This window comes from Oncorhynchus nerka, linkage group LG9b, assembly GCF_034236695.1.
Source record: "Oncorhynchus nerka isolate Pitt River linkage group LG9b, Oner_Uvic_2.0, whole genome shotgun sequence".
NCBI lineage: Eukaryota > Metazoa > Chordata > Actinopteri > Salmoniformes > Salmonidae > Oncorhynchus > Oncorhynchus nerka.
Window position 1 is genome coordinate 13,457,320 of NC_088424.1, and position 27,660 is coordinate 13,484,979.

Consider the following 27,660-nt stretch of genomic DNA (forward strand, 5'->3'; position numbering starts at 1 on the left):
CCTAGATCAGCACTCCTACTCTGAGAAGCTTGATACATATGGTACATATGGCCCCTGATCTCTGACTTACTCAATTCGAGACCATTGAAGTTATCTGTAACGGGTACAAATGTGTCTGAGACGAGACCAAGACACTCAAAATGCGGACTCGAATGTAGAGCGAGACCTATTTCAATTCTGCAACATTAGTATGTTTCATGACAGTTATACCTGCTGCAAAACTGTACCTTCAAGAACATTTTTAGATGGCTCTGCAGTTTTTGAGATGGGTTGCTTGAATATGTTCTTATTGAATTACTGATCATTTGATGTTACCAGAATGTGTTGTGATAAAACAGAGCATACAGCATCTAATACAGATAAATTAGCGCACCAGGGCTATATGAATTCATTGAATTTAACAAAAGGGCAGATGGACAGCATTAAATGAACTGTCATCATTGGACGGGTGGATGCTTGTATAGGCCTACAGTTGGAGCATACTGTTCTAGAGCCCATTCATACAAACACTGGCTTACTTTTCTATTCTCTGTGAAGATCAGACGTGTAGTGTGTTAATGTTTGTGTTTCAGGTGCAGGAGTTGCATGAACTTGCTTATAAACCCGTCCTGCTAATGGGGAAGGAGACCAGGAATGGTAATGAGCAGTGTGTAGCTGACATTGTCACAGCCTTGGGTCCAGTTCAAGTGGTACCACACAAAGATTTAAAGAAGATGGTCCACCTTTATGAGTCATTTGTAAAAAGTCAATCAGATTCTGTATGTTGAAATGAAAGAAACTAGACAATTTGACACCTTGCTTGTAAAGAAAAAGTACAATTATTGGTGAAGGACTTAATTAAGGTTTATGAATAACCACACATCCTTTTATTAATTGTATTTAACCTTTATTTAACTAGGCAAGTCAGTTAAGAACAAATTCTTATTTACAATTATTTATTTCACCTTTATTTAACCAGGTAGGCAAGTTGAGAACAAGTTCTCATTTACAATTGCGACCTGGCCAAGATAAAGCAAAGCAGTTCGACAGATACAACGACAGAGTTACACATGGAGTAAAACAAACATAGTCAATAATACAGTATATACAAGTCTTATATACAATGTGAGAAGGGAGGTAAAGGCAAAAAAAGGCCATGGTGGCAAAGTAAATACAATATAGCAAGTAAAACACTGGAATGGTAGATTTGCAATGGAAGAATGTGCAAAGTAGAAATAAAAATAATGGGGTGCAAAGGAGCAAAATAAATAAATAAATTAAATACAGTAAATTAAATACAGTAGGGAAAGAGGTAGTTGTTTGGGCTAAATGACGGCCTAAGGTGGTTAGCTTGTTCACTCAGTCAAGTACTGTAACTCATTTCTCTACGATTCTGTGAGTGAAATTGAGTAACACTTTTTCAACATTGAACATCACTGTCACAGCTTCTTCTAGGCTTGAGACCCGACAGGAGACATCCCCTTCCCAGGACAGTCCACCTGCGGAGAGCTCAACACCCCAGGACAGTCCACCTGCGGAGAGCTCAACACCCCAGGACAGTCCACCTGCGGAGAGCTCAACACCCCAGGACAGTCCACCTGCGGAGAGCTCAACACTCCAGGACAGTCCACCTGCGGAGAGCTCAACACCCCAGGACAGTCCACCTGCGGAGAGCTCAACACCCCAGGACAGTCCACCTGCGGAGAGCTCAACACCCCAGGACAGTCCACCTGCGGAGCGCTCAACACCCCAGGACAGTCCACCTGCGGAGAGCTCAACACCCCAGGACAGTCCACCTGCGGAGAGCTCAACACCCCAGGACAGTCCACCTGCGGAGAGCTCAACACCCCAGGACAGTCCACCTGCGGAGAGCTCAACACCCCAGGACAGTCCACCTGCGGAGAGCTCAACACCCCAGGACAGTCCACCTGCGGAGAGCTCAACACCCCAGGACAGTCCACCTGCGGAGAGCTCAACACCCCAGGACAGTCCACCTGCGGAGAGCTCAACACCCCAGGACAGTCCACCTGCGGAGAGCTCAACACCCCAGGACAGTCCACCTGCGGAGAGCTCAACACCCCAGGACAGTCCACCTGCGGAGAGCTCAACACCCCAGGACAGTCCACCTGCTGAGAGCTCAACACCCCAGGACAGTCCACCTGCGGAGAGCTCAACACCCCAGGACAGTCCACCTGCGGAGAGCTCAACACCCCAGGACAGTCCACCTGCGGAGAGCTCAACACCCCAGGACAGTCCACCTGCGGAGAGCTCAACACCCCAGGACAGTCCACCTGCGGAGAGCTCAACACCCCAGGACAGTCCACCTGCGGAGAGCTCAACACCCCAGGACAGTCCACCTGCGGAGAGCTCAACACCCCAGGACAGTCCACCTGCGGAGAGCTCAACACCCCAGGACAGTCCACCTGCGGAGAGCTCAACACCCCAGGACAGCAGCATGTGTGGAATCTGTGTCTAAATCTACACTTCTGGAGTTGGTACCTTGTAGTGGTATGGTAACTTGCATGTCTCCATGACCCTCTGGGTTCTAGAGACTAGAGCCAAATTTGGGCTACTGGCAGCTTTAAAATGGTCTAAAATCAATCAAATTACATCAAATGCGTCTTAAAGATCAAATCAGCATTTGAGGAAACAGCGCCACTGTTCACCCAGCGCCTTTGTTTTTGTTTTGTTGTTGAAACAGAGGAGAGGAGTGTCCGGCAGTGTGGTCAAAAAAATAAATAATCTGTACATATTCTGCTGTTCTATTGCGTGTACAATGATGTCTTAGGAAAAACTGTGTTCATTGTTTGCAGTAACCTCTTTGATGTTGTAATATCCCAAACGGACTTGGCAGTTCCACCAATTAAGGATTCTAGCTTTACATTGTAGTAATTTAGCACACTCTTATCCAGAGCGATTTACAGGAGCAATTGGTCAAGGGCACATTGACAGATTCCTCACCTAGTTGGTTCGAGCCAGCAACCTTTCGCCTTTTACAGCTAGCTGTAATACCTGATTTTGATTTATAAGGAGGGGGTCAAGTTTACAGTTGAAGCTGCTTCACTCAACTCTGCCTTACGCCCCACCACTACAGAGTTTAGTTAGCTTCTTAGCGACAGCTCTCTCTCTCTCTCTCTCTCTCTCTTATTCACATAGCCTACCACCGCTTTTCTGGAAACCCAAAGGAGGCATACCTAACCGGCCAGTAGCTTTCCATAGCCCCCCTAAACACAAACACACTCCGTGGTGCGCTCTATCCACGGTTCTAAAATAGCTCAGCGGAGATACAGATTTTGTGTCAACCTGTAACTTTTTTCTATTTTTCTATTGGGACCTAAAAATGAGGGGGCGAAGCCACACTTTCCCCCCTCGTGGCGCCGGGTCCGCTTCTACTGTGTATACTGCCCTCTTCTATCCATTCCCTGTTTGGCTTTTCTCCCCGCCTCTTCCAATCTTTCCCATTTTTACCCGTGTTGGTCTCCAGAGTAGACTTTAATGTTTTCAATACCTTTTCAGCCTCCTGACTAGTAATTTCTAACGTTTATATTGCGTTCTTATTCTTATTATTATCTTATTTAACTTAACAAAAGTAGGGTTAAATTGTCATGTGAATTTAGGATTTAATTCCAATGTAAAATCGTCACTCTAATCTATGTTAACGTTACTACCACCCCTAATAATTTATGATATGACTTCAAGAAATACCCGCAGGTCATTCAAACTTGGTAGTAGCGCTCCGACTTAATACCCAATGTACTACAATCAGTCAGTAAACCATTATCTCAGTATAACACAGGTCTCTTGCCTGTACCGTTATCCGCAGATCATCCAAACCGATATTAGTACGCAGACTGATATCTAATGTACTTCATTCACACGTTCTGACCAGTCGCATACATTTGTTAACCCCATTCACACATACATACACACTTTCGTTCAAACTTGAGTAGCCCCAGAACTTCACTCACTCTTGTTAATAGTCCCTGACTTATTAACTACAAACAAACTTGATACCCAGTATCTAGTACATTACATTCGTTGCTATACCTACGTTTACACATACATACCAGTAGGTTCGCCGACCCACCACATACACACTTGGCACCCAGTACCTAGTACATTACATTCGTTGTTATACCTACGTTTACCCACACTCACACTTGTTAATAGTCCCTGACTTGAGGTGGTGGCTTTAGGGATGATCAGTGAGATACACCTGCTGGAGCGCGTGCTACGGATGGGTGTTGCCATCGTGACCAGTGAACTGAGATAAGGCGGAGCTTTACCTAGCATGGACTTGTAGATGACCTGGAGCCAGTGGGTCTGGCGACGAATATGTAGCGAGGGCCAGCCGACTAGAGCATACAAGTCGCAGTGGTGGGTGGTATAAGGTGCTTTAGTGACAAAACGGATGGCACTGTGATAGACTGCATCCAGTTTGCTGAGTAGAGTGTTGGAAGCCATTTTGTAGATGACATCTCCGAAGTCGAGGATCGGTAGGATAGTCAGTTTTACTAGGGTAAGCTTGGCGGCGTGAGTGAAGGAGGCTTTGTTGCGGAATAGAAAGCCGACTCTTGATTTGATTTTCGATTGGAGATTATTGATATGAGTCTGGAAGGAGAGTTTGCAGTCTAGCCAGACACCTAGGTACTTATAGATGTCCACATATTCAAGGTCGGAACCATCCAGGGTGGTGATGCTAGTCGGGCATGCGGGTGCAGGCAGCGATTGGTTGAAAAGCATGCATTTGGTTTTACTAGCGTTTAAGAGCAGTTGGAGGCCACGGAAGGAGTGTTGTATGGCATTGAAGCTCGTTTGGAGGTTAGATAGCACAGTGTCCAATGACGGGCCGAAAGTATATAGAATGGTGTCGTCTGCATAGAGGTGGATCAGGGAATCGCCCGCAGCAAGAGCAACATCATTGATATATACAGAGAAAAGAGTCGGCCCGAGAATTGAACCCTGTGGCACCCCCATAGAGACTGCCAGAGGACCGGACAGCATGCCCTCCGATTTGACACACTGAACTCTGTCTGCAAAGTAATTGGTGAACCAGGCAAGGCAGTCATCCGAAAACCGAGGCTACTGAGTCTGCCGATAAGAATATGGTGATTGACAGAGTCGAAGGCCTTGGCAAGGTCGATGAAGACGGCTGCACAGTACTGTCTTTTATCGATGGCGGTTATGATATCGTTTAGTACCTTGAGTGTGGCTGAGGTGCACCCGTGACCGGCTCGGAAACCAGATTGCACAGCGGAGAAGGTACGGTGGGATTCGAGATGGTCAGTGACCTGTTTGTTGACTTGGCTTTCAAGACCTTAGATAGGCAGGGCAGGATGGATATAGGTCTGTAACAGTTTGGGTCCAGGGTGTCTCCCCCTTTGAAGAGGGGGATGACTGCGGCAGCTTTCAATCCTTGGGGATCTCGGACGATATGAAAGAGAGGTTGAACAGGCTGGTAATAGGGGTTGCGACAATGGCGGCGGATAGTTTCAGAAATAGAGGGTCCAGATTGTCAAGCCCAGCTGATTTGTACGGGTCCAGGTTTTGGAGCTCTTTCAGAACATCTGCTATCTGGATTTGGGTAAAGGAGAACCTGGAGAGGCTTGGGCGAGGAGCTGCGGGGGGGGCGGAGCTGTTGGCCGAGGTTGGAGTAGCCAGGCGGAAGGCATGGCCAGCCGTTGAGAAATGCTTATTGAAGTTTTCGATAATCATGGATTTATCGGTGGTGACCGTGTTACCTAGCCTCAGTGCAGTGGGCAGCTGGGAGGAGGTGCTCTTGTTCTTCATGGACTTCACAGTGTCCCAGAACTTTTTGGAGTTGGAGCTACAGGATGCAAACTTCTGCCTGAAGAAGCTGGCCTTAGCTTTCCTGACTGACTGCGTGTATTGGTTCCTGACTTCCCTGAACAGTTGCATATCACGGGGACTATTCGATGCTATTGCAGTCCGCCACAGGATGTTTTTGTGCTGGTCGAGGGCAGTCAGGTCTGGAGTGAACCAAAGAGATCAGGATGCTTTATGCGGATCAGGCATCGAGTGGCTAACCTGCCCTTGCCTTCCGTTCTGCTAGCTAACGTTCAATCGCTGGAAAATAAATGGGACGAGCACGTACAATGAGGGAAAAAAGTATGATCCCCTGCTGATTTTGTACGTTTGCCCACTGACAAAGAAATTCTGTCTATAATTTTAATGGTAGGTTTATTTGAACAGTGAGAGACAGAATAACAACAACAACAAAAAATCCAGAAAAACGCACGTCAAAAATTGTATAAATTGATTTCCATTTTAATGAGGGAAATAAGTACTTAACCCCTCTGCAAAACATTACTTATTACATGGTGGCAAAACCCTTGTTGGCAATCACAGAGGTCAGACGTTTCTTGTCGTTGGCCACCAGGTTTGCACACATCTCAAGAGGGATTTTGTCCCACTCCTCTTTGCAGATCTTCTCCGAGTCATTAAGGTTTCGAGGCTGACGTTTGGCAACTCGAACCTTCAGCTCCCTCCACAGATTTTCTATGGGATTAAGGTCTGGAGACTGGCTAGGCCACTCCAGGTCCTTAATGTGCTTCTTCTTGAGCCACTCCTTTGTTGCCTTGGCTGTGTGTTTTGGGTCATTGTCATGCTGGAATACCCATCCACGAACCATTTTCAATGCCCTGGCTGAGGGAAGGAGGTTCTCATCCAAGATTTGACAGTACATGGCCCCGTCCATCGTCCGTTTGATGCAGTGAAGTTGTCCTGTCCCCTTAGCAGAAAAACCCCCAAAGCATAATGTTTCCACCTCCATGTTTGACGGTGGGGATGGTGTTCTTGGTGTCATAGGCAGCATTCCTCCTCCTCTGCAACTGGATCTTGGACTTCCTGACGGGCCGCTCCCAGGTGGTAAGGGTAGGTAACAATACATCCGCCACGCTGATCCTCAACACGAGGGCCCCTCAGGGGTGCGTGCTCAGTCCCCTCCTGTACACCCTGTTCACTCATGACTGCACAGCCAGGCACAACTCCAACACCATCATTAAGTTTGCTGACAACACAACAGCGGTAGGCCTGATCACGACAACGATGAGACAGCCTATAGGGAGGTCGTCAGAGACCTGACCGTGTGGTGCAAGGTCAACAACCTCTCCCTCAACGTGATCAAGACAAAGGGGATGATTGTGGACTACAGGAAAAAGAGGACTGACCACACCCCCATTCTCATCAACAAGGCTGTAGTGGAGCAGGTTTAGAGCTTCAAGTTCCTTGGCATCCACATCAACAAACTAACATGGTCCAAGCACACCAAGACAGTCGTGAAGAGAGCACGACAAAATCTATTCCCCCTCAAGAGAATCGACTGAAACAGGGAGGACTTGTGAACACTAAACTCTTTTTTTTGTTTTGTTTGAACACAATCAATGTACTGAAAAGATTTGGCATAGGTCCTCAGATCCTCAAAAGGTTTTACAGCTGCACCATCAAGAGCATCCTGACGGGTTGCATCACTGCCTGGTATGGCAACTGCTCGGCCTCCAATCGCAAGGCACTACAGAGGGTAGTGCGTACTGCCCAATACATCACCGGGGCCAAACTTCCTGCCATCCAGGACCTCTATACCAGGCGGTGTCAGAGGAAGGCCCTAAAAATTGTCAAAGACTTCAGCCACCCTAGTCATAGAGTGTTCTCTCTGCCACCACACGGCAAGCGGTACCGGAGCGCCAAGTCTAGGCTCAAGAGGCTTCTAAACAGCTTCTACCCCAAAGTCATAAGACTCCTGAACAGCAAATCAAATGGCTACCCGGACTATTTCCATTGACCCCCCCCCCTTCTACGCTGCTGCTACTCTCTGTTATTATCTATGCATAGTCACTTTAATAACTCTACCTACATGCACATAATTACCTCGACACCGGTGCACCCCACACATTGACACATTGACTCTGTACCGGTACCCACTTCAATAGCCCTTCTATTGTTGTTATTTACTGCTGCTCTTTAATAATTTGTTCATCTTATCTTAATTTTGGGGGATTTTCTTAAAACTGCATTGTTGCACGCGTTCCAGAAGGTATATCTCACTGGACACCCCCAAAGCCAATTCCTCCTTTGGATGCCTTTCCTTCCAGTTCTCTGCTGCCAATGACTTGAACGAACTGCAAAAATCACTGAAGCTGGAGACTCATATCTCCCTCACTAGTTTTAAGCACCAGCTGTCAGAGCAGCTCACAGATCACTGCACCTGTACATAGCCCATCTGTAAACAGCCCATCTATCTACCTCATCACCATACTGTATTTATTTATTTATCTAGCTCCTTTGCAACCCAGTATCTCTACTTGCACATTCATCTTCTGCACATCTACCATTCCAGTGTTTAATTGCTATCTTGTAATTACTTCGCCATCATGGCCTATTTATTGCCTTACCTACCTTATCTTACCTCATTTGCACTCACTGCATATAGACTTATTTTCTTTCTACTGTATTATTGACTGTATGTTTGTTTATTCCATGTGTAACTCTGTGTTGTTAAATGTGTTGAACTGCCGTGCTTTATCTTGGCCAGGTCGCAGTTGCAAATGAGAACTTGTTCTCAACTAGCCTATCTGGTTAAATAAAGGTGAAAAAAATATATATATTAAAAAAATAATAAGTACTTGTTACACTTCAAATGCTTAGCAGGACAAATGGTCCAATTCACACTTATCAAGTGAACATCCCTGGTCATCCCTACTGCCTCTGATCTTGCAGACTCAGTTAACACAAATGCTTTGTTTGTAAATAATGTCAGTGTTGGAGTGTGCCCCTGGCTATCCTTTGATTTTAAAAAACAAGAAAATCATTCTTATGCAAGGAATGTGATTTTTTATTTTTATGTTTTACTTTTGATACTTCACTTGAGTCATTTTCTATTAAGGTATCTTTACTTACAAGTATGACAATTGGGTACTTTTTCCACCACTAACCATAACAGGGATGGTCCATAGGGACAGTCCCTAGAAAGAAATCAATAAAATACATTTCACATATCTGGCATGGCACACATATCATGACAAGTACTGGTCATTCAGAGGTTATTTGAAGTTTCAGTTAAAAGTACATTGATTGTGTTCAAACAAAACAAAAAAAAGAGTTTAGTGTTCATAAGTCCTCCCTGTTTCAGTCCATTTTCAGTGCCAAACAAACACGAGCCTGGCTATACCCATTTACATGGTGCACTAAAACCCTTTTCCTCCTCTAGCAGTGTTGTGATTGGTCCACTCACCCTTTCCTCACCATGGCATTCCAGAACTGTTCCGAGGGGTAGACCCAGTTCTGACCTGTACCGCCCAGGGGATCTGGGACCCTGACAGATCAAAGGGCTGACCTAGGGCGTGTTGCTGGTTGTCCACCCCAAAGTGCTGCATGTCATGAGTGTGACACAGAAATTAAGCATTGCTTTGAATGACATACACCTGATGTAACTGGAAACTGTAGGCTACGTCTCATCGTTTTCGGTTATTTCTCTTTATCCACATGCGATGTAGCCTACAGAATTTCCAGTTACATCAGGTGTATGTCATTCAAAGCAATGCTTAATTTCTGTGTCACGCTCATGACATGCAGCACTTTGGGGTGGACACCCCACCTGTCTTGACCAATGGACAAGAAACAGACAAAATGGCGGCCTATGCATTATTGGATTACTTCATGAAGCAAAAATGTATTTAATTTAATAACGGAATATTTTATAAATTCCAACGTTCCACCTGCAACATGTGAAGGGAGACACTGGTGCCTTCCAAGTTGAGAACTAAGGAAGCATCGCCATGTAAAGGTTTGTTGAAAATTAGCTGTCTGACTTTCCATTACCACCGCTGTAACGGTGTATGGAAGCATTGCATATCATGTAGCAATTCTGTATTTATTGCTGTAGTAGCTCCTATCTTGTAACTGACTGGTTTTAAATACATTTTAGCCATTAGCCAACAACTTCCTGGATAAAAAAAAGAGGAAGTACACCAAATGCCAATATTCAGTACCTCAGTTTTTATTTTATGTCTATAACACGTTAGTGTTCTTATTACCGAGGTATTATACTTATAGGAGTAACAAGTACTGTAATTATACAGTATTAAGAACAATACACAGTGCATCTAAAAAAAAAACATTTATCTGCTTTGCGTATCATGTTTGCCATTTCAATGTCAGACACACATTTCTCTGTCTTCTGCCTTCATGGGGCATCCACAAACTCATAGGCCCGGTTCTGATGTGCCGATCCTGCTGCTGGAGCTGCTGGGGGGTTGTGGTGGTCTCAACTTGGGACGGGGCTGACCCCTTGTGCACAGGGAATTCTGGTGGTGGTGCTATTGCACCTGAGATGACAGGCCAAAATACATTACAACAAACAAATGAAAGCACTGATGTCATACAGTGTGTCGATGGTGGAACCTATTTTGTACAATCAGAAGCATTCACCCCTGGAAGTGGAAACGGTTGAATTCGATGTTGAACAACTAATGGTGCTAGGGGTAGGCCTATAAGTAGCTTTGTCTCGCATCGCAACACAAGGGATTCTTATGTTGCGGGACAACGACAGCCTATAAACAGACAACAGAGAACAGATAGACAAATGCAAACACCATCAACAACAATAGCCTTGTAAACTGACCCTCCGTGGGAGAGCTAAAGCTTGTGTCTGAGCCGTAATCAGAAGATTTTCGACTGAACTTTACTTGGAGATACTTTCTTTGTTCTCGATTTGGAAGGCATTGTTGTCTTATAAACTTTTGTTTAAAAAAACACACACAAAATCCATGTTTTGTACTGAGGGACAAATGTCATCTTGTGTGTGTGGAAAATATTTGTGTTGTTTGGTCGCACTGTGTCCTCTTCTTCATGTGGCCGCGACCCTGGCGCTTAGAAATGACTAGTTCCTGCAAAGATGTTTGGAAATGCGAGAAATACGGCAGCTAAGATTACCTCGTACCGTGCAAAAAGTAGAATATTCTAAATATTTTTTGGGGAGTACCACTTGCAACTAGACACACGTTTATAAAACAACGGTGTCTTCCGAAAATGTAAAATCGGTAAATAAAGGTTGGTCAAAAATGTTCTGATTAGCAGCGTCGTATCAACGGCAGTCCGCAAGCTGTAACACTTAACGTCGGACTAGTTGTAATGATTTATTGGCTACACACAGTATCAACGTGATTCAGCTGTGTTTCCCCTATATATGTTGTATTCTTTAATGTCTGCTGAAACAAGCTTTTAAGATCAGAGTGACAAGTGGCAACAAATTACATATCTTCGGACTAGTTGTATGATTTATTGGCTACAAACAGTATCAACCTGATTCAGTTCAGTGTTTCCCCTATATATTTTGTATTCTTTAATGTCTGCTGAAACAAGCTTTTAAGATCAGAGTGACAAGTGGCAACAAATGACATATCTTCCTCAGATTCTTATCAAATCATCTGAGAAACCTCCAAGGTAACTAGCTAGCCATCTTGTAATCCTGGAAGCCAACCCTATTAATAAGATGTGTGTAATAATTGTTAGCTAAGATACAGTAATGTTACACTAGCTAAATTATTTTGGGGGTTAACATATAATTGGCTGGTGATGAAATTGAGATCAGGAGATAAAATTAAACTGTCCTCGATTCAAAGGAAGAGAACATAATTTAATGTTCATGCATTTTGGAGTAGATTGTCCTTTAAATAAATCAGCAGAAGTGACCTCACAGTAGTACAATAAATCCCTGGGCCATGCCAACAGACCCCTACAGGGAGACCCGAATAGCAAAGCTTGATTTGCCCTCATGTTGGTAATAGCAAGCAGGCTAGGTAGTGCTAGGTATCAACAACTAATCCAGTAGGGGCTGCAAACTAGTGAGCTTCAATTATTCAATAGCAACGCGATGTTGCAGAGTATGTGACAAAAGTAATCATTCTCTATGATTTGATATCGAAGTGGTGTGTCATTACATCAAAGACAGTAAACTCCGTGGTTACGTTTGTCTACTTTGGTTTGGTAGAGGTCTTTCAAATTATGTCATTAACGACCCCGACTGAAAATCCGAATGCCGGTTTCAAAATAAATGGGATCATACAGGGAATGTATTTATTTTTATTTAACTAGGAAAGTCAGTTAAGAACAAATTCTTATTGACAATGACGGCCTATGAACAGTGGATTAACTGCCTTGTTCAGGGGCAGAATAACAGATGTTTACCTCTTCAGCTCAGGAATTCGTTGCTTTCAGTTACTGGCCCAACGCTCTAACCACTAAACTACCTTCCGCCCCCCCAAAATATATCTCAATTGCATTCTCCTCGCGTCCTCTCCTTGTCTCCTTCTCAAAACCCATTGGATGAGAAAGCCAGAGGTCCCACCCCTCTGACCTTCTAACTCAAATGGGTTTCGAGAAGGAGAGTACGCGACGAGTATGCAATTGAGATTCTCCCAATGAGAAAAACGTGCCAACATCCCCTGCAGTAAATAAACATATGTTTTCTGGATAACTTTTTAAATGATTGTGAGTGAATCAAAGTATTTAATGTCATTCAAATTCCCCCCAAAATACACGCATGCATAATAGCACGTTTTTATTTTTTACAACAGATGGAGGTAATAATGGTGGGCAAAGTAGCCATAAGTATAGACAAAACAATGTGATGACCGAATTACACCAAACCAAGGTTAACATCAATAATTTGTTTATGAATATTGCTCAATGCGCCTTGCCCACTGTACTCTCCCTTCGAGTACGTTCAGTCTTGACAAAATGGGAAATACAATGTTTGCAGTCCCGCATTGTCTCCACAAGAGAGCAGGACATCTCAACAGCAGACAAGCAAACACGTATGTATATAAGTCTGAAGACTATTTAAAGCAGCTATGGACATTTAGTTATCACTTACTCAAAGAAGAGTACATTACTAAAATGTGTTTAAAAAAAAAAATGAAATATTAAAACTACCATGGCTGTAAATGTCACGATAAATAACATATTCTCATCCAGAAATCCAACAGTGATTTCACATTACAAAGCTGTTTCAACAGTTAATAATGAAGCATAATCAATCATTTGTTAACTCTGCAAAGTTGCTTGTGTGAAGTTCTACTGTGTGTGTGTCGGTTAGACATAAGTGCACTTTCATGGCTGTTATCATAAATCACTCAGTAAGGTCACTTCTAGAGATAAAATGACACAATCTGGCATGTTTGCTATGGTTTGTCTTAATCTACCCTGATAATTTATGCACATGACTGATAATTCCTATGCCTACTGTATGTTACAAACATGAGCAGGCTCCTGAGCAGAGAGACTTCAGTAGGAGTCTGATTAATATACATCTTTTACATTCTAATGCTGGTGAAAACACAGATTTAATGAGTAATTAGGTAAGTAATTATGTTATTTTTGTTCATATATATATATATCTCATGATATTTGTGCAAGAGCCATCTTTACAGCTTCATAAACATTAGAAAAATATGTGAGCTCCTCTTCCATTCTCGCCCATGTCCGTTCATATCATTTTGGCAATATGCACAAGACACCTTTGAGTGGACGTAAACAATTTAGAAACAAAAGGGTCCAGCAGACAAGAGGATTTGTCTGTCTGTTTCCATCCATGATATCACACCGTCCATTCACTTGCTCTCTAACTGTAATGACCAAGAGGAGACATAGTCCAATGGCTTTTACAATGTCCCCTCCCATCATGGTGGAGGAGTTTAGCGCTTGTTTAATTGTAAGTATTCTGGGCAGATAAGTGTAGTGGTAGGCAATTTACCTAGGGCTGGTCACGGGATAATAGGGACTCTCATGACATTTCCAGTCCATGAACCATTTGATCCAAAAACGTCCATGAACCATTTGAAGCAGACATACAATAAAATAACACCACCATTGCCTTTTTCTATCCCTCAGTGCACTTTCCCATTCTGCAGCTTTTCCACATTCACCTTTCCAGGAGAACGCAGGACACCAATGCAGCCACGGGCCATTTTATGCATCCACATCACGTTCATAATGTCTAGACAGAAACTGGGGCCCATCCAGGCACAGCGGCCACCAAAGGTCACCCGGTAGAAGGGTTCCGTCCCGTACACGGCATACATCCGGCTGTAGTACAGCGGCATGACCGCTATCCTCACCAGGAAGAAAGATGCCGTCATGGCAATGCCGTTGACCATATTTGGTAATGATCTTTTTGGATAACCAAGCACTTCAAAGAACCAGCTGAAAGATAGATAGTTAGTACAGTTATGGATGGCGACAGAGTGAGAGAAGAGTTGAAGATGAACTCACTTTGTAATGGAGTGATGGATATCAACTGGCATTGTTCCAGAAAGGTCACCTACATTACACATATATACAGTGCCTTCGGAAAGAGTCCCCAGTATTCAATGACCAGCCCTATGTAAAATGTGTATCACTACACTACAATCCTTCACCATGATGGGAGGGGACATGGTAAAAGTAATTGTACTACTGTCTTGACTTATTCTACATTTTGTGGGTTACAGCCGGAATTCAAAATGATTTCAAATAGATCCCCGGCCCCCATCTACACACAATATCCTATAATGACAAAGTGAAAACATATTTAGACATTTTATGCAATACTTATGTAAATGAGATTTTTGTATTTCATTTTCAATAAATTTGCAAACATTTCTAAAAATATATGTTTTGACATTGTTATTATGGGGTATTGTGTGTGTGTATATGGTTGATTATTTTTTGTTTGAATTAAAAATGGATAAAAAAAATGTACAACAAACAAAATGTGGAAAAAGTCAAGGGGTGTGAACACTTTCTGAAGGCACATATACCCAGCACTTGAAAGATTTTAAGTACAATTCTTTAACATTGCATCTATATTTTGTCTTTGTTGGATTCAAATCAGGATCATAGTGTACAATTAGAAATGTGACTCAAATGTGTTTAAGTATGAAACATGGGTCTCTAATAATGCTGTCAGATACAAGCTTTTGGCTGGGTGTGTCTGGACTGACTTATTATAAGTAGTTAAACATTAAGGGTCAATACGGTTTCTGAAATGGTTAAAAATGCACTACTACCAACGGCAAAAGCCCTTCTGCAAATACATTCAGGGCACCAAATGGTTACTTTACAAGGTTCCCTCCACTTCCCAGGTAATGTTGTGCGTGCGAGTTTGCGCACATGCATGAGTCTATTTGGCATTGAAGTTACCTACCGCTGATTCACACAAGGAGTGGAAAGCTCTGCGACCAGACGGAAGTTAGCAAAATAAGGCAACATTCCTATGCTCTAAAAGAGAAAGAACAAAGTGCAAAGAAAATAATGGCAAGAGAAGTACTCGCAATAATATTTGAGTTCAGGATAAATCATGATCGTAAACTTACTGTACGATCTCTAAGAAGGAAAAATTGAGGTGCACTTACTGGGGTTATGACACAGTTAATAAACTTGGGTCACAGACATTTTCAAAATGTGTACAAAAAGTGGTGGTGAACATTCCAGCAGTGCATGCTCATACCTCTAAGTACTGGTAAGTCCATACTGTTATTAGGCAACATGTGCTCAATGTACCACAACAGAATCCACTACAGACAAGATAGGAAGGGCCCCCCTTCTGTACCTAGCCAATTGACACAGGCCTGTTCTTTGTTTAGGCCATTTTTTGCATGTACTGTATAGTTAGCATGTTAGAGACACAAGACTAGGCTAATTGATCACACATTAGGGATGCACGATATGTCGGTGAACATATCGGAATCGGCCGATATTAGCTAAAAAAAAAAAAAAATGCCAACATCAGTATCGGCCCAATGTCTAGTTTAACGCCGATGTGAAAAACTAATGTCAAGGCTGATGTGTATACCTATATAACGTAGGTACATGATGTAATGATGCCGAGTAATATTTTGTGCTACACCTGCAACACAGCATTCCTAACCTAGCCCACAATGTCTGCTGTGTGGATTGAGCAGTCAACAAGTCGAGCAGTCATTTGAAAGAGTAAGAAAATTAGTGAGACAACTCAAAGGCGGAATCCATTAACGCTAAGATAATGGAATTAATTGCCCTTGATAATCAACCGTTCTGTCTTGGGTGATGTTGGCTTTCGCGACTGGTCGAGCACCGGTACACACTAACGTTACCAAGTACGCTATTGTTCAGATGCTGCCCTACCGGAGTTAAACACTGCTATTAGCTTAACGACATACTATGGAATGCCGTTTGGGTCTTTGCGTGTCAAAAAATACACACGTCAAATAACACTATTTGACAATAACACTATTTGATGCGGTTAATAAAGCTTTAAATTTGACACGTCAAATAACACAGTTCTATTAGAGAATGTTGTGTGTTTTGAATATGCACGTGCAAGCCATGTGCCACCAATACTATCAGTAGCACTGTCAAACGATGCGTTTACAATACCGCGTTGGTAATAAAGCATTATTTGTTTGACCGCAACTTCTGGGGTAGCGAGCTAGCTTTAGGTTGGTACCTAGCTAGCACCAATACAACCAGCCTGAAAACAATGACCAATAGAAACTGCAGTCATTTTCACTATTCTTAGCAATGATTTAGTAATCCTTGTGAGTAAGTATTAGCTAGGTAGCCAGTTGTTGTTCGCCTATTGAAATTGAACTTCAGTTCATGAAAATAAATAGCTAGCCAGCTACTTAACCCTGTTGCCCAAAGCTAACGTTATAAGCAGCCAGCTAGCTTCATCTGACTAGTGAGGGTTGACCGGACTGGGTTATGTGTTGTGAAGCTAGCCACAATAAGGATTAGGCACAAGCGTGGAATTTGCGGTTTGCCTTCAAAATAAAAGTGCCCCTTTGAAAGTGATGCAGGTCACAATTGGTGGAATCATGCCATATTTAAACTAGGTAATGTTAAACAAGGTTGGATTGTGAAGCAATGGAATGGGGTATCAGTCTACTCGGTGACACCCACAGAACACAACTGTGAAGAGTTTATACAAATATTAGCGTTGCAGCTCTTATCGTGGGACTGTGACTGTGGGAAATCACCTCCCCAGTCAGCATATTGTGTATTGACATTCATATTGCACTGTACAGCTTTATCTAAGGATTGGGGATCAATGAAATGGGGTAACAGTCTACTCAATACCCAAGATATTTTTTCCCAACGTCCTCCTCAGAGTTATCAGACTCCAAAAACATCCACGCAGTATTGTTTTTCGTCTTGAATATTGTTCAACACACATAGGTTGACAATAAATGTGTCTCAATTCACAGTTGTTTCAGAGTCCCGCAATAAGAGCCACGATTCTAATGTTCTCTGGGTGTCACGGAGTAGACTGATACCTCATGTCATTGATCCACAATCCATAGGTAAGGCTGTACAGTGAAATAAGTATGCCCCCAATGCAAATCTAAAAAATAATAATACATCCAGTGTGATTTCAACAGATTTTTGTCAAATTAACAAAAAACAATCATCATATTACTCCAGTTCTAGCCTCTCTACACTGGCTTCCTGTTAAGAATAGGGCTGATCTCAAGGTTTTACTACCTACTAATCTACAAAGCATTACATGGGCTTGCTCCTACCTTTCTTTCTTGATTTGGTCCTGCCGTACATACCTACATGTACGCTACGGTCACAAGACGCAGGCCTCCTTATTGTCCCTAGAACATCTAAGCAAACAGCTGGAGGCAGGGCTTTCTCCTATAGAGCTAAATTTTTAGAGAATGGTCTGCCTTTCCATGTGACTGACTCAACCTTTAAGTCTTTATTGAAGACTAATCTCTTCAGTAGGTCCTATGATTGAGTGTAGTCTGGCCCAGGAGTGTGAAGGTGAACGAAAGGCACTGGAGCAATGAACCGCCCTTGCTGTCTCTTCCTGGCCGGTTCCCCTCTCTCCACTGGAATTCTCTGCCTCTAACCCTATTACAGGGCCTGAGTCACTGGCTTACTGGTGCTCTTCCATGCCGTCCCTAGGAGGGGTGGGTCACTTGAGTCACTGACGTGATCTTCCTGTCCGGGTTGGCGACCCCCCCCTTGGGTTCGTGCTATGGGGGAGATCTTTGTGGGCTATACTCGGCCTTGTCTCAAGATAGTAAGTTGGTGGTTGAAGATATCCCTCTAGTGGTGTGGGGGATGTGCTTTGGAAAAGTGGGTGGGGTTATATCCTGCATATTTGGCCCGGTCCAGGGGTATCGTCGGACGGGGCCACAGTATCTCCCGACCCCTCCCGTCTCAGCCTGCAGTATTTATGCTGCAATAGTTTGTGTGTCGGGGGGCTAGTGTCAGTCTTATATCTGGAGTATTTATCCTGTCTTATCCAGTGTCCTGTGTGAATTTAAGCATTCACTCTCGGAGTACCTGACCCCTAGGACCATGCCTCAGGACTATTTGGCCTGATGACTCTTTGCTGTCCCCAGTCCACCTGGTCGTGCTGCTGCTCCAGTTTCAACTGTTCTGCCTGCTGCTATGGAACCCTGACCTGATCACCAGACTACCTTGTCCCAGACCTGCTGTTTTCAACTCTCTAGAGACAGCAGGAGCGGTAGAGATACTCGGAATGATTGGCTATGAAAAGCCAACTGACATTTACTTCTGAGGTGCTGACCCGTTGCACCCTCTACAACCACTGTGATTATTATTATTATTAGATCCTGTTGGTCATCTATGAACATTTGAACATCTTGGCCATGTTCTGTTATAATCTCCATCCGGCACAGCCAGAAGAGGACTGGCCAACCCTCATAGCCTGGTTCCTCTCTAGATTTCTTCCTAGGTTCCAGCCTTTCTTTCTAGGGAGTTTTTCCTGGCCACCATGCTTCTACACCTGCATTGCTTGCTGTTTGGGGTTTTAGGCTGGGTTTCTGTACAGCACTTTGTTACATCAGCTGATGTAAGAAGGACTTTATAAATACATTTTATTGATTGATTGTCTTTTGTTGATTTTATATAACATTCCAACCTCGTTTAGCATTATCTATTCAACTATGGCATAATTATACTATTTGTATTCATTTGCACCACTGCCAATGACATACTCTTAATTTGAAGGCTAAGCGCAAAGTCCACTATTGTGGCTAATCCTTATTGTGGCTAGCTTCACATAGATGGGTCCGACCACCATTAATTAATCAAATAAGAACGGTTTTATAAATTAGGGTTATTTTAGATGATGACACCTAGTTATATAGTTAGCTAGCTAACTATAGCTACTGAAACAGATTGTCGTTTTGCTATGTTTGCATCCATGAGCTAGCTAGCTTCTTTTTTAATTTAAATTTTATGACCAGCACTGTAGGTGCGCGAGACAACTTTACCAGCATCATAGCATACGTATCGATGAATCGTTGTGACATATGAAATACGAGTTATAGTGTAATAACTACATACAGAATTCATGAACGCGTTAAATTATTATGTGACGTGCAGTCACATTCAGGTCTTCAGGTGTTATTTGACGTGTATCTTTTTGACATGCAAAGACCCAAACAGAGTTCCATAGAAATCCTGGTTGAGAATGAGACAACTGAACAACCAAACAGCAAGTAAGTGAAAGAAATAGGTTTTGATTATGTTTTACTGGTAATGAGGACATACGTAAATGCCAACAAAATAACTTTTTGGTCAGTGTGGTGCGTGTGTGTAACCTTTATTTAACTAGGCAAGTCAGTTAAGAACACATTCTTATTTACATGACGGCCTACTCTGGACGACGCTGGGCCAATTGTGCGCCGCCCTATGGGACTCCCAGTCACGGCTGGATGTGATAGCCTGGATTCAAACCAGGGACTGTAGTGATGCCTTTTGCACTGAGATGCAGTACCTTAGACCTCTGCGTCCATGTGTGTGTGTTAACTATTTAACTGTACTAGAATGCTTAAAAGGTCGCACATTTTTTGGGGGGGGCAAGGAAAAGATCGGATATCGGTATCGGCCAAAAATGTTATATCGGTGCATCACTAACAGAAACACACACGTTAGTGGAGGAGAGACAGAAAAAATACATACCTAAACAAAACAGAAGTGAAACTAGTGAGAACTGGCACAATTAAAAGCCCCCATCCCAACATTGAAAAAGAGAACAAACACTCTAGAGAAAATAAAAGATGTATGGACTACCTATGTGGATGACATAAGTTAATGTCATGATCAATTTCATAACCTTTACTCTACAATCCATTCTAACATTACCTCAAAAAGGGACCAGTAATTAGCCAGTAGAGTTTACTAGAATAAGTCAGTGGTAATTTGGAAATATATGAGAGGTCCCTTTCTTTGTATAGTTGTATAGGTTGTAGGGTTGAAAGGTCAAAACAAGCAAAAAAGGCAGCATGCACCAATCACCATTACAGACTGAGTGAAGAGAAGGCTTCACGCAGTATAGACAGAAAATCTACAGGATGGTTTACTGGGACACAGATTAGGCCCAGTCTGGGACTAAAAAGCACTTTCAATGGCGACTCTCCATTGAGCATGTTTTCTAGTCCAGGACTAGGCTGAATGTGTCCTGGAAACCCGCACTACAAGCCATCACATTCCATGCAAAAAATGGTCCCAATTGTCATCATCGTTAGTCTTAGCAGCCACTGAACCTGATGGCCCAGAACACCTACACAGGACAGGACCAAGAGTGAACCGTCATCTATCTATCTACCTATCTATCTATCTATCTACCTAAACACACTGTTGTCTAGCTTTCGGTGGTACATCAAATAAAGATATGCAATTTATGCAACAAAAACAAAGATTTTCAGTCCAACTAGCTTTCAGATATTTCTTCTGACTCATACATGCACAAAAGACAGTGCAAAGTGTCCTTCCTCAATAAAACTCTAATTGTCAGCCCAATGCCTAGTTTAAACTCTATCCTTAGCGATTTTTATATCATACAGATACAATTGAACAAGCAACATATCAAAAGTGCTTGACAACTGTAGATACTTACACTGCACCTTCCAAAGAGGGGAGGGAAACAATTTACAGTGTTCCATTACTGGGTAATACTGCAGTAAAACACATTTTGCAATGATTAAAACTGAGTAATAACACTTGTAGCAATGTACTTATAGGTCAATTACACAGTAACAACACTGTAAATCAAAGTGTTCCAAATACAATGCTGACTAAAGTGAAACTCTACTATTTCATCACTGACCAGACCTTTGTTATCCACTCTAACCCATCCCATCAAACTACATGTGTGTTCACCCTTGGCCCATGTCCCTTCCCCATCTTGCCTGCACATTCTGCTCTGGGTCAGTAAGGAACTCACCAGTACATAGTAGTAAGCATACAGTGCTGCCAGGTGGTGGATTACAAAAAACTTGTCCCCTATCGCCCGCCAATAGTAACATATGAGCAGCATATCTGCAAGACAGACAAGGGAGATAGCTCACTGTATGGGTCAACATAATCCATGGGAATATGCAAAGTAATACAACGGTTAGACATGTCTGAAGTGGTAGACCCACCTGATAGGAGGTAGCCACAGGTTATGGCCACATTTATTTTCACCAGTGACGGATCTCCCCTATAGGCAAGATAGCACAAAGCACATGTTGAAAATATGATAAGAAAGCATGGTGTCAAATGTACAAAATATGACTATTCTACCAAGGATTGCACACTTAGTAGTCAGGGAGATTCTTACCAGACAGGGTCTTCATTGACTGCATCATCATGAAGTAATATGTAGAGACAAAAAAGCCCCACTATCAAGGCGTGCAATGTAGACACAGTTCTAGAAAACACAAAAAAACAGACACAAATACTCATAAAAGCATACTTCCTTAAACGTAACATTTGGCGGCAGCGGTGGGATTCCACGCATATGGACAATTCTCAATAACGATATTTGAGAGTGTCTACGCTCAGAAATATGCTTCAATTGGGAAAATGATAATACAATAGGTTGTCTGATAGGAGCTTAGATTGAATAGTCAATAATATCATTTCTCAGAGGATCAGATGCTGTACCTGGAGTTCCACTCTATGGTGTGTCTGGGACTGAGACGGTGGTACCCAGGAAAGAACTGAGCAGAGATCCAGGGGCTGACAAAGTGGAACAGACACTGGAACGTCACAAAGCTGGTGGCGGCGATGGACAGGACCAGCGGAGAGAAGCTCTCCATGATCACTCGTTACTGAGAGAGATAGAAAAAACAGACATGGGAATGTGAGTTCATAGAGTGTCAAATAGGAGCGTGAGATTTGAAAACATACAAGTCAAGACTACATCAACTGATATTTTATACTAATACACTCACTCAGAGAAAGAGATGCAATCAGTTTCTTTCTCAAAAGGACAGGTGTCAATTATTGGCACCCCTAAAGATTCTTATAAATAAAATCTGCATTCATTTTCAACTTTTTAAAATTAATTTCACCTTAAAAAAAAGGTCAAATGCAGCCATTTTTAATCTCTACATCAAAACATTTCTGGGTAACAATTAAGTACCTCACTGTGATTGTTTTAAATTAAAAAATGATCAAGCAAAAACAAAAATACTGGGGCTTCTTAGCAAAGAGACATTTCTCATGCAATACTTTTGCTAGGACTGTCTGGGAGTGGTCTAAGTGGGGAGGGGAACATTTTAAAATAGCTGTTATTGGCAGAGAGGTTTGAAACTCTGTCTTACTGGTCTATTAACTAATTTACAGCCTGTAACCAAGCAGCCCAAAACAAAATCCTGCCAAAAGAGGCTGACATTTGAGGCAGTCTTTTCAAACAGCTCTTACAATAAAAGCTCATTATCAGTTTTACAATATCACAGTATTATTCCAAACTCAGTGTGGAAATCAAAAGGTTGGAACTGGTTCAGGGAACAGAACTGAAAACAAGCAAACTTTTTGAGGACCTGAACCCGAAACAAAAGTGACCTACACTGTTCAGGAGCAGAACCGTTATTTTAAAAGCATTGGAACCGGTTAATAAAGTTTTTTACGTTCCAAGCATTTTTATTCCAGTCCCCCCCCCCCCCAAAGAATTGACCTAGCAAAGCCCTCACTCTGTCACTCAGAAATATATTCCAGCATCTGTGGTGAGTTTGCTAGCTGGAAATCTTTGCCAGTGGCTTGCGTAGGGTACCTGCACCTCCCCGCTGACGCATAGGTTACTGCAGCCTACTGATGACGTTACAAGCATTATAAAATCAAATAAAATCACATTGGATTCATTAATTACAAAAAGGTAAGACGTGTTAATTATAGTGCTGCTCTGCACACACACAGTTCCTCCATAAAAGGTAGGTATAATTCAGATAATGCATGTCATAACAAGATGCCCAGTGATTCAAGGCAAGCTTTCTTCATCCTCCCTTGCGTGTAAAATGTCAGTTGCACCACGCAGTGAGGAAGATGGTTCGAGAGGCAAAGAAAAATCCTGTGGCCAAAGTTGGAGAATTACCGAACTTGGTTACGTCTTCATGTCACCCAAATCCCCAAATCTACAATATTCCATGCCAATAAGCTCTTTGGAAGGGTTGCCAGAAAAAAGCCTTTATTGAGAGCAACCAACAAATGTAAACAAATGGAGTTTTCTAAACAGCATTGGTACTTGGATTGGCACCGGTGAGTTCAGTGGTGAGTTCAAAAGAAGGATGCATATGCAGAAAATAATCTCACTTACTGCAAAATATGGTGGTGGATCTTTGATGTTATGGGACCGTTTTGCCCATGATAAAAAGTCAACAGATTCATGAACTCCTCCAAGTACCAGGACATTTTAGCAAAAAATCTGGTTGCCTTTGCCAGGAAGCTGAAAAATCCACTTGCGGCCAGTTCCCAGCAAGACAATAACTCCAAGCACTAATCAAAAACCACAAAATCTACATTTTGCAATGGCCAACTCAGTTTCTGGACTTGAACCCCATTGAAAACCTGTGGTTTGAATTGAAGAAGGCAGTCCATAAACACAGACAAAAGGATATGGAAAGATTCTGTATGGAGGAATGGTCTAAGATCCCTCCCAATGTGTTCTCCAATCTCATTAAACATTTTAGAAAAAGGCTCAGGGCCGTTATCCTCACAAGGGGAGGGTGCCGGAGTATTGAAAACAGGGGTGCCGACACCAATAATTGATATCACGTTAAGGTCATAATCAGTCCATGGGTCAGCCAAAGCCACATCTCATGTACTCCCCCATTGCTTCACAATAGACCAGTCACACTCTCACTCATGTGGTCATCAGATCCGTTGGTGAAGGGGCGTAAAGTAGATGGCCCTGACCTTCTGTTCATCTGTCATTACTAAAGCTGGAGCGAACATATTTTACGCAAGGATTTATTTGGCGAAAGGCATTTTAGGAGGAAGTGAAACTGTATGGCAAACTGCATTCCTAAAAGTTACTTGAAGCGTTTCTGTATTTCTTGTTTTTTGAGGTTCTCAATCGTAGAACAACTCAAATTCTGCTCGACTCCCTACTAAGAATAACATGTCCATGTAGAAGTGTGGATTCCTCAAAATGGTGAGAAACATTCCTAGTGCCCTTAAGAAAATCGGTGAATGAATCAAACCTCACCTTTAGCTAACAGGAGTGGGCCGACCAATCATACTTGTAATCAACACTTTGACCGCATCTGGCTGTGTCAAAATCGTTGATGGTTTGTAACTAAATACAGGGACACAAGCAGATCCCCCTACATGTCCCCACAGCCCTAAACCCCAACCCTCCTCCACAAATGAAAGGAAACATGGGGAACCTCGCCAAGCTCTCCTCAAGTGTCTGGGTCAGGCAGTTGTTGATCACAAGTGAACCTGTCTGAACTAGCCAATGACTGAGGAAATATAAGAAATTCTGGTCAGACAGAAATCTGAACAGCTGACCTGTTTTAAGATAAAGTAGACATAGCATACTTTTTCAAACTAAAGCACGAATAACTACCGTACAATACAACATTAACTCTACGGTAGACACTCGTGTACCGTATACTGTAGTACTGGGTTATGAGGCTAGATACTGTATTGACAGCAGTCCATAAGACAATAGCATCACTTAAGCGTGATAATGATAGGTCAATACAGGCAGACAACTGATACAAGGCAAGCAATATCGCACGCCATTGACAGAAGCATACTGTACTTACCCTCAAGTCACTGTCGTAGTTTCTAAGCAATGCTATTCCCCCGAGTAGAGGTGCTACATGGAGTAACTTGCACTGGCAATGACACCCTATAACCGTCCCGTCAACATGCGCTACAGGAGTGCGAGTAAGGACAAGTGCATTTCAAGGGGAATACCATTTCCGAATATATAAATATCCCCCGTGATGTCGAAACCCAGGTTGTGTACAAGAGAGTACCCGTAAAACTGGTTGCCCGACATATTTAGGAAAAATGACTCTACATCGCAACGCAGGCTGTGTAGAGCTACAATAGGAGTTGGTCGCTATACGGACAATCGCTTTACACCTCGGCTGAGATTTTTATATTGACTAAAAGGTAAACGCGTAAAACTGGTAGCGCGAAATATTTGGGCTGAAATTACTAGAATGACTTCAGCATTTTGTTCATGCAGGAGAAAATGTAAACAATCCTGTTTTATGACTATTTTGCTTTAGCTAGTGACGCTGTCAACTTACCTTGTTTTTCACATAGTCACGCAATGGCTTTGAAATAGCCTAATCATAACGCTGCCTTTCCATATTTTAAAGAAAACTGATGCTCAAGTTAATACAAGCTAGCTATATTTGGAATGACTAGGCCTATTCCTTTGTGGCTTTTTTTCCCCGAAAAGATTTAGCCTAAGCCTGTTTTGAAAGCCACTGTTAGGCGATGAATTCATCTGATGTGGGAGGTAAGCTACTTCTTGTTTTTTTTTAAACAATAGTTTTTACAGTCTATTGTCTTCTAAAGTGAGATATCTATCTTCCTCCCTCCATTTCGCACCTCTCCCTGTATGTCGCTTCTGCTTCTGCTTCTTCCTCTTCTTCTTCTTTGGTGGATTTTTTTTTATGGCGGTTGGCAACCAACTTTAATGCGCATTACCGCCACCAACTGGACTGGAGTGTGGACCAGAAACAGGGAAGGCTCCGACTATAACTCTTTAACAAAAAAATGGATTCAGCCACAAACATATTCAGCCTGTTCCCACTTGACACGTGTCCAAACTGGTTACAATTCTGGCATTGCAGTGGATTGTACACAAACGCTCTCACGGCGTATTTTATATACCCCAACTTTACATGCGTCGGTAGCTCTTCCTAAAACTTCCGTAATGTCCGTGTGCGTATTGTGTAACGAAACATATTGTTATAATCTCAGAGTTAAAATGTACATACATTATTTTTTTGTAGAGTTTCCTATTGATCGATTCCAGTTGATCGGAGCCGTTTATGATGAGGCAGGACAATCCTTTTTTTCATGAGCATGGCCTTATTTCTATTACAGCATGATGGATGACTGTCATTCATATTCCATTCAGCTCAATGTAACACAGGTTTTCCTTATACCCATCATGAGTTTGCTACAAACTAGCCTATGAATTAAAGTTTACAATGTAGGTGCACACAGGTTGGGAGAAAAAATGTAGATGACAGATTGTATCCTGATGACAGATCCTCAACACAAAACTTGCAGAACAATACGAATCTTTTGTGAAATTCACACAAGACCAGATCATGCGAAGATACGGTGCAAGGCCTGCTAGGTATGTCTCTTGAATTCCCCATCGATGAGGTACCAGCTTTTCTCACAAGATGGCTGCTCTTCTACTGCCCCTTCCTCCACTAGATTTGTGAATTTTGGACAGACAGTGGCAGTGGTATGGACAGACAGTGGCACATTCAATACCGCCTTGCACACTCTTGCCTGCATCTAGCTTATGCAGGGTGTAATCATTAGTCCAACAGTTAGTCTAAAATTCAGATATTTTTTATCCCTGCTTCCGTTTTGCAACAGATTCGGCGGAATGAATACTCTGATAAACACAGTTCACTTTCATAGCACCCACATTGTATTCCTTCTCTCCTCAATGCACTCTCCTCCTCTCACCTTTTCCCTTCGTTTGTGGACTTCAATGAACAACACATCAGCTGTATGTCACCAGCCGAAAAAACTTTCCAAGCCAAACCATGCCATAACCACTACACACAGCCTACACCCGTTGTCCCCATATTTGCTAAAGTAGCGTCCTAGTCAACATAGCTAATAGAACTAATGCGCAAGTAAATCCACTACAATCATTAACGTCACAGTGTATAGTCAGTAAGCAGTTACACCAGCGGGCCCCGGTGGCAATAAAATAATAAAACCAAAAGCTTACCTTGACTTGGAAGAGTTCCGGTGTTGTGTTGGATAGTCATAGCCAGCTAGCTAACATAACATACCTCTGTTTGAGCCAGGTGTTCGAGTAACTAAACTAGCCAGCTGCATTTGCTAGCTAAGTAAGTGAAACTGAAAGTGAAAAAATATGAAAATCTCTCTCTCTCTCTCTCTCTCTCTTGCTTCTTCATTTTTGAAGAAATTAATTTGTTGAAAACAGTTCAACTATTGTCTTTCTCTCTCTTTTAGTCAACTAGTCACCACATTTTATACACTGCAGTGCTAGCTAGCTGTAGCTTATACTATCATTACTAAATTCATTCTCTGACCCTTTGATAGGGTGGACAACATGTCAGTTCATGCTGCAAGAACTCTGATAGGTTGGAGTACATCCTCCGGAAGTTGTCATAATTACTGTGTAAGTCTATGGAAGGGGGTGAGAACCAAGAG

At 42.5% G+C, this 27,660-nt stretch overlaps 1 protein-coding gene across 4 annotated transcripts; it reads right to left on the reverse strand.

The window, feature by feature from the left end:
- Positions 1 to 12,541: 12,541 nt before the first annotated feature.
- LOC115114292 (TLC domain-containing protein 4-B-like) lies at positions 12,542 to 27,307 on the reverse strand. 4 transcript variants are annotated; one of them, XM_029642409.2, is made up of 7 exons: positions 27,212 to 27,307; positions 21,928 to 22,094; positions 21,602 to 21,691; positions 21,423 to 21,481; positions 21,224 to 21,318; positions 15,182 to 15,255; positions 12,542 to 14,199 (listed from the first exon to the last, which is right to left on the reverse strand). In XM_029642409.2, the coding sequence occupies exons 2-7, from the start codon at positions 22,080 to 22,082 to the stop codon at positions 13,884 to 13,886; spliced, it is 789 nt and encodes a 262-aa protein (XP_029498269.1). In that variant the 5' UTR covers positions 22,083 to 22,094; positions 27,212 to 27,307; the 3' UTR covers positions 12,542 to 13,883. The 4 variants fall into 4 exon arrangements, with proteins under 4 accessions (XP_029498269.1, XP_029498267.1, XP_029498266.1 ...); XM_029642407.2 differs by lacking the exon at positions 27,212 to 27,307 and adding an exon at positions 25,837 to 25,886; XM_029642406.2 differs by lacking the exon at positions 27,212 to 27,307 and adding an exon at positions 25,530 to 25,867.
- Between the last annotated feature and the right edge of the window lie 353 nt (positions 27,308 to 27,660).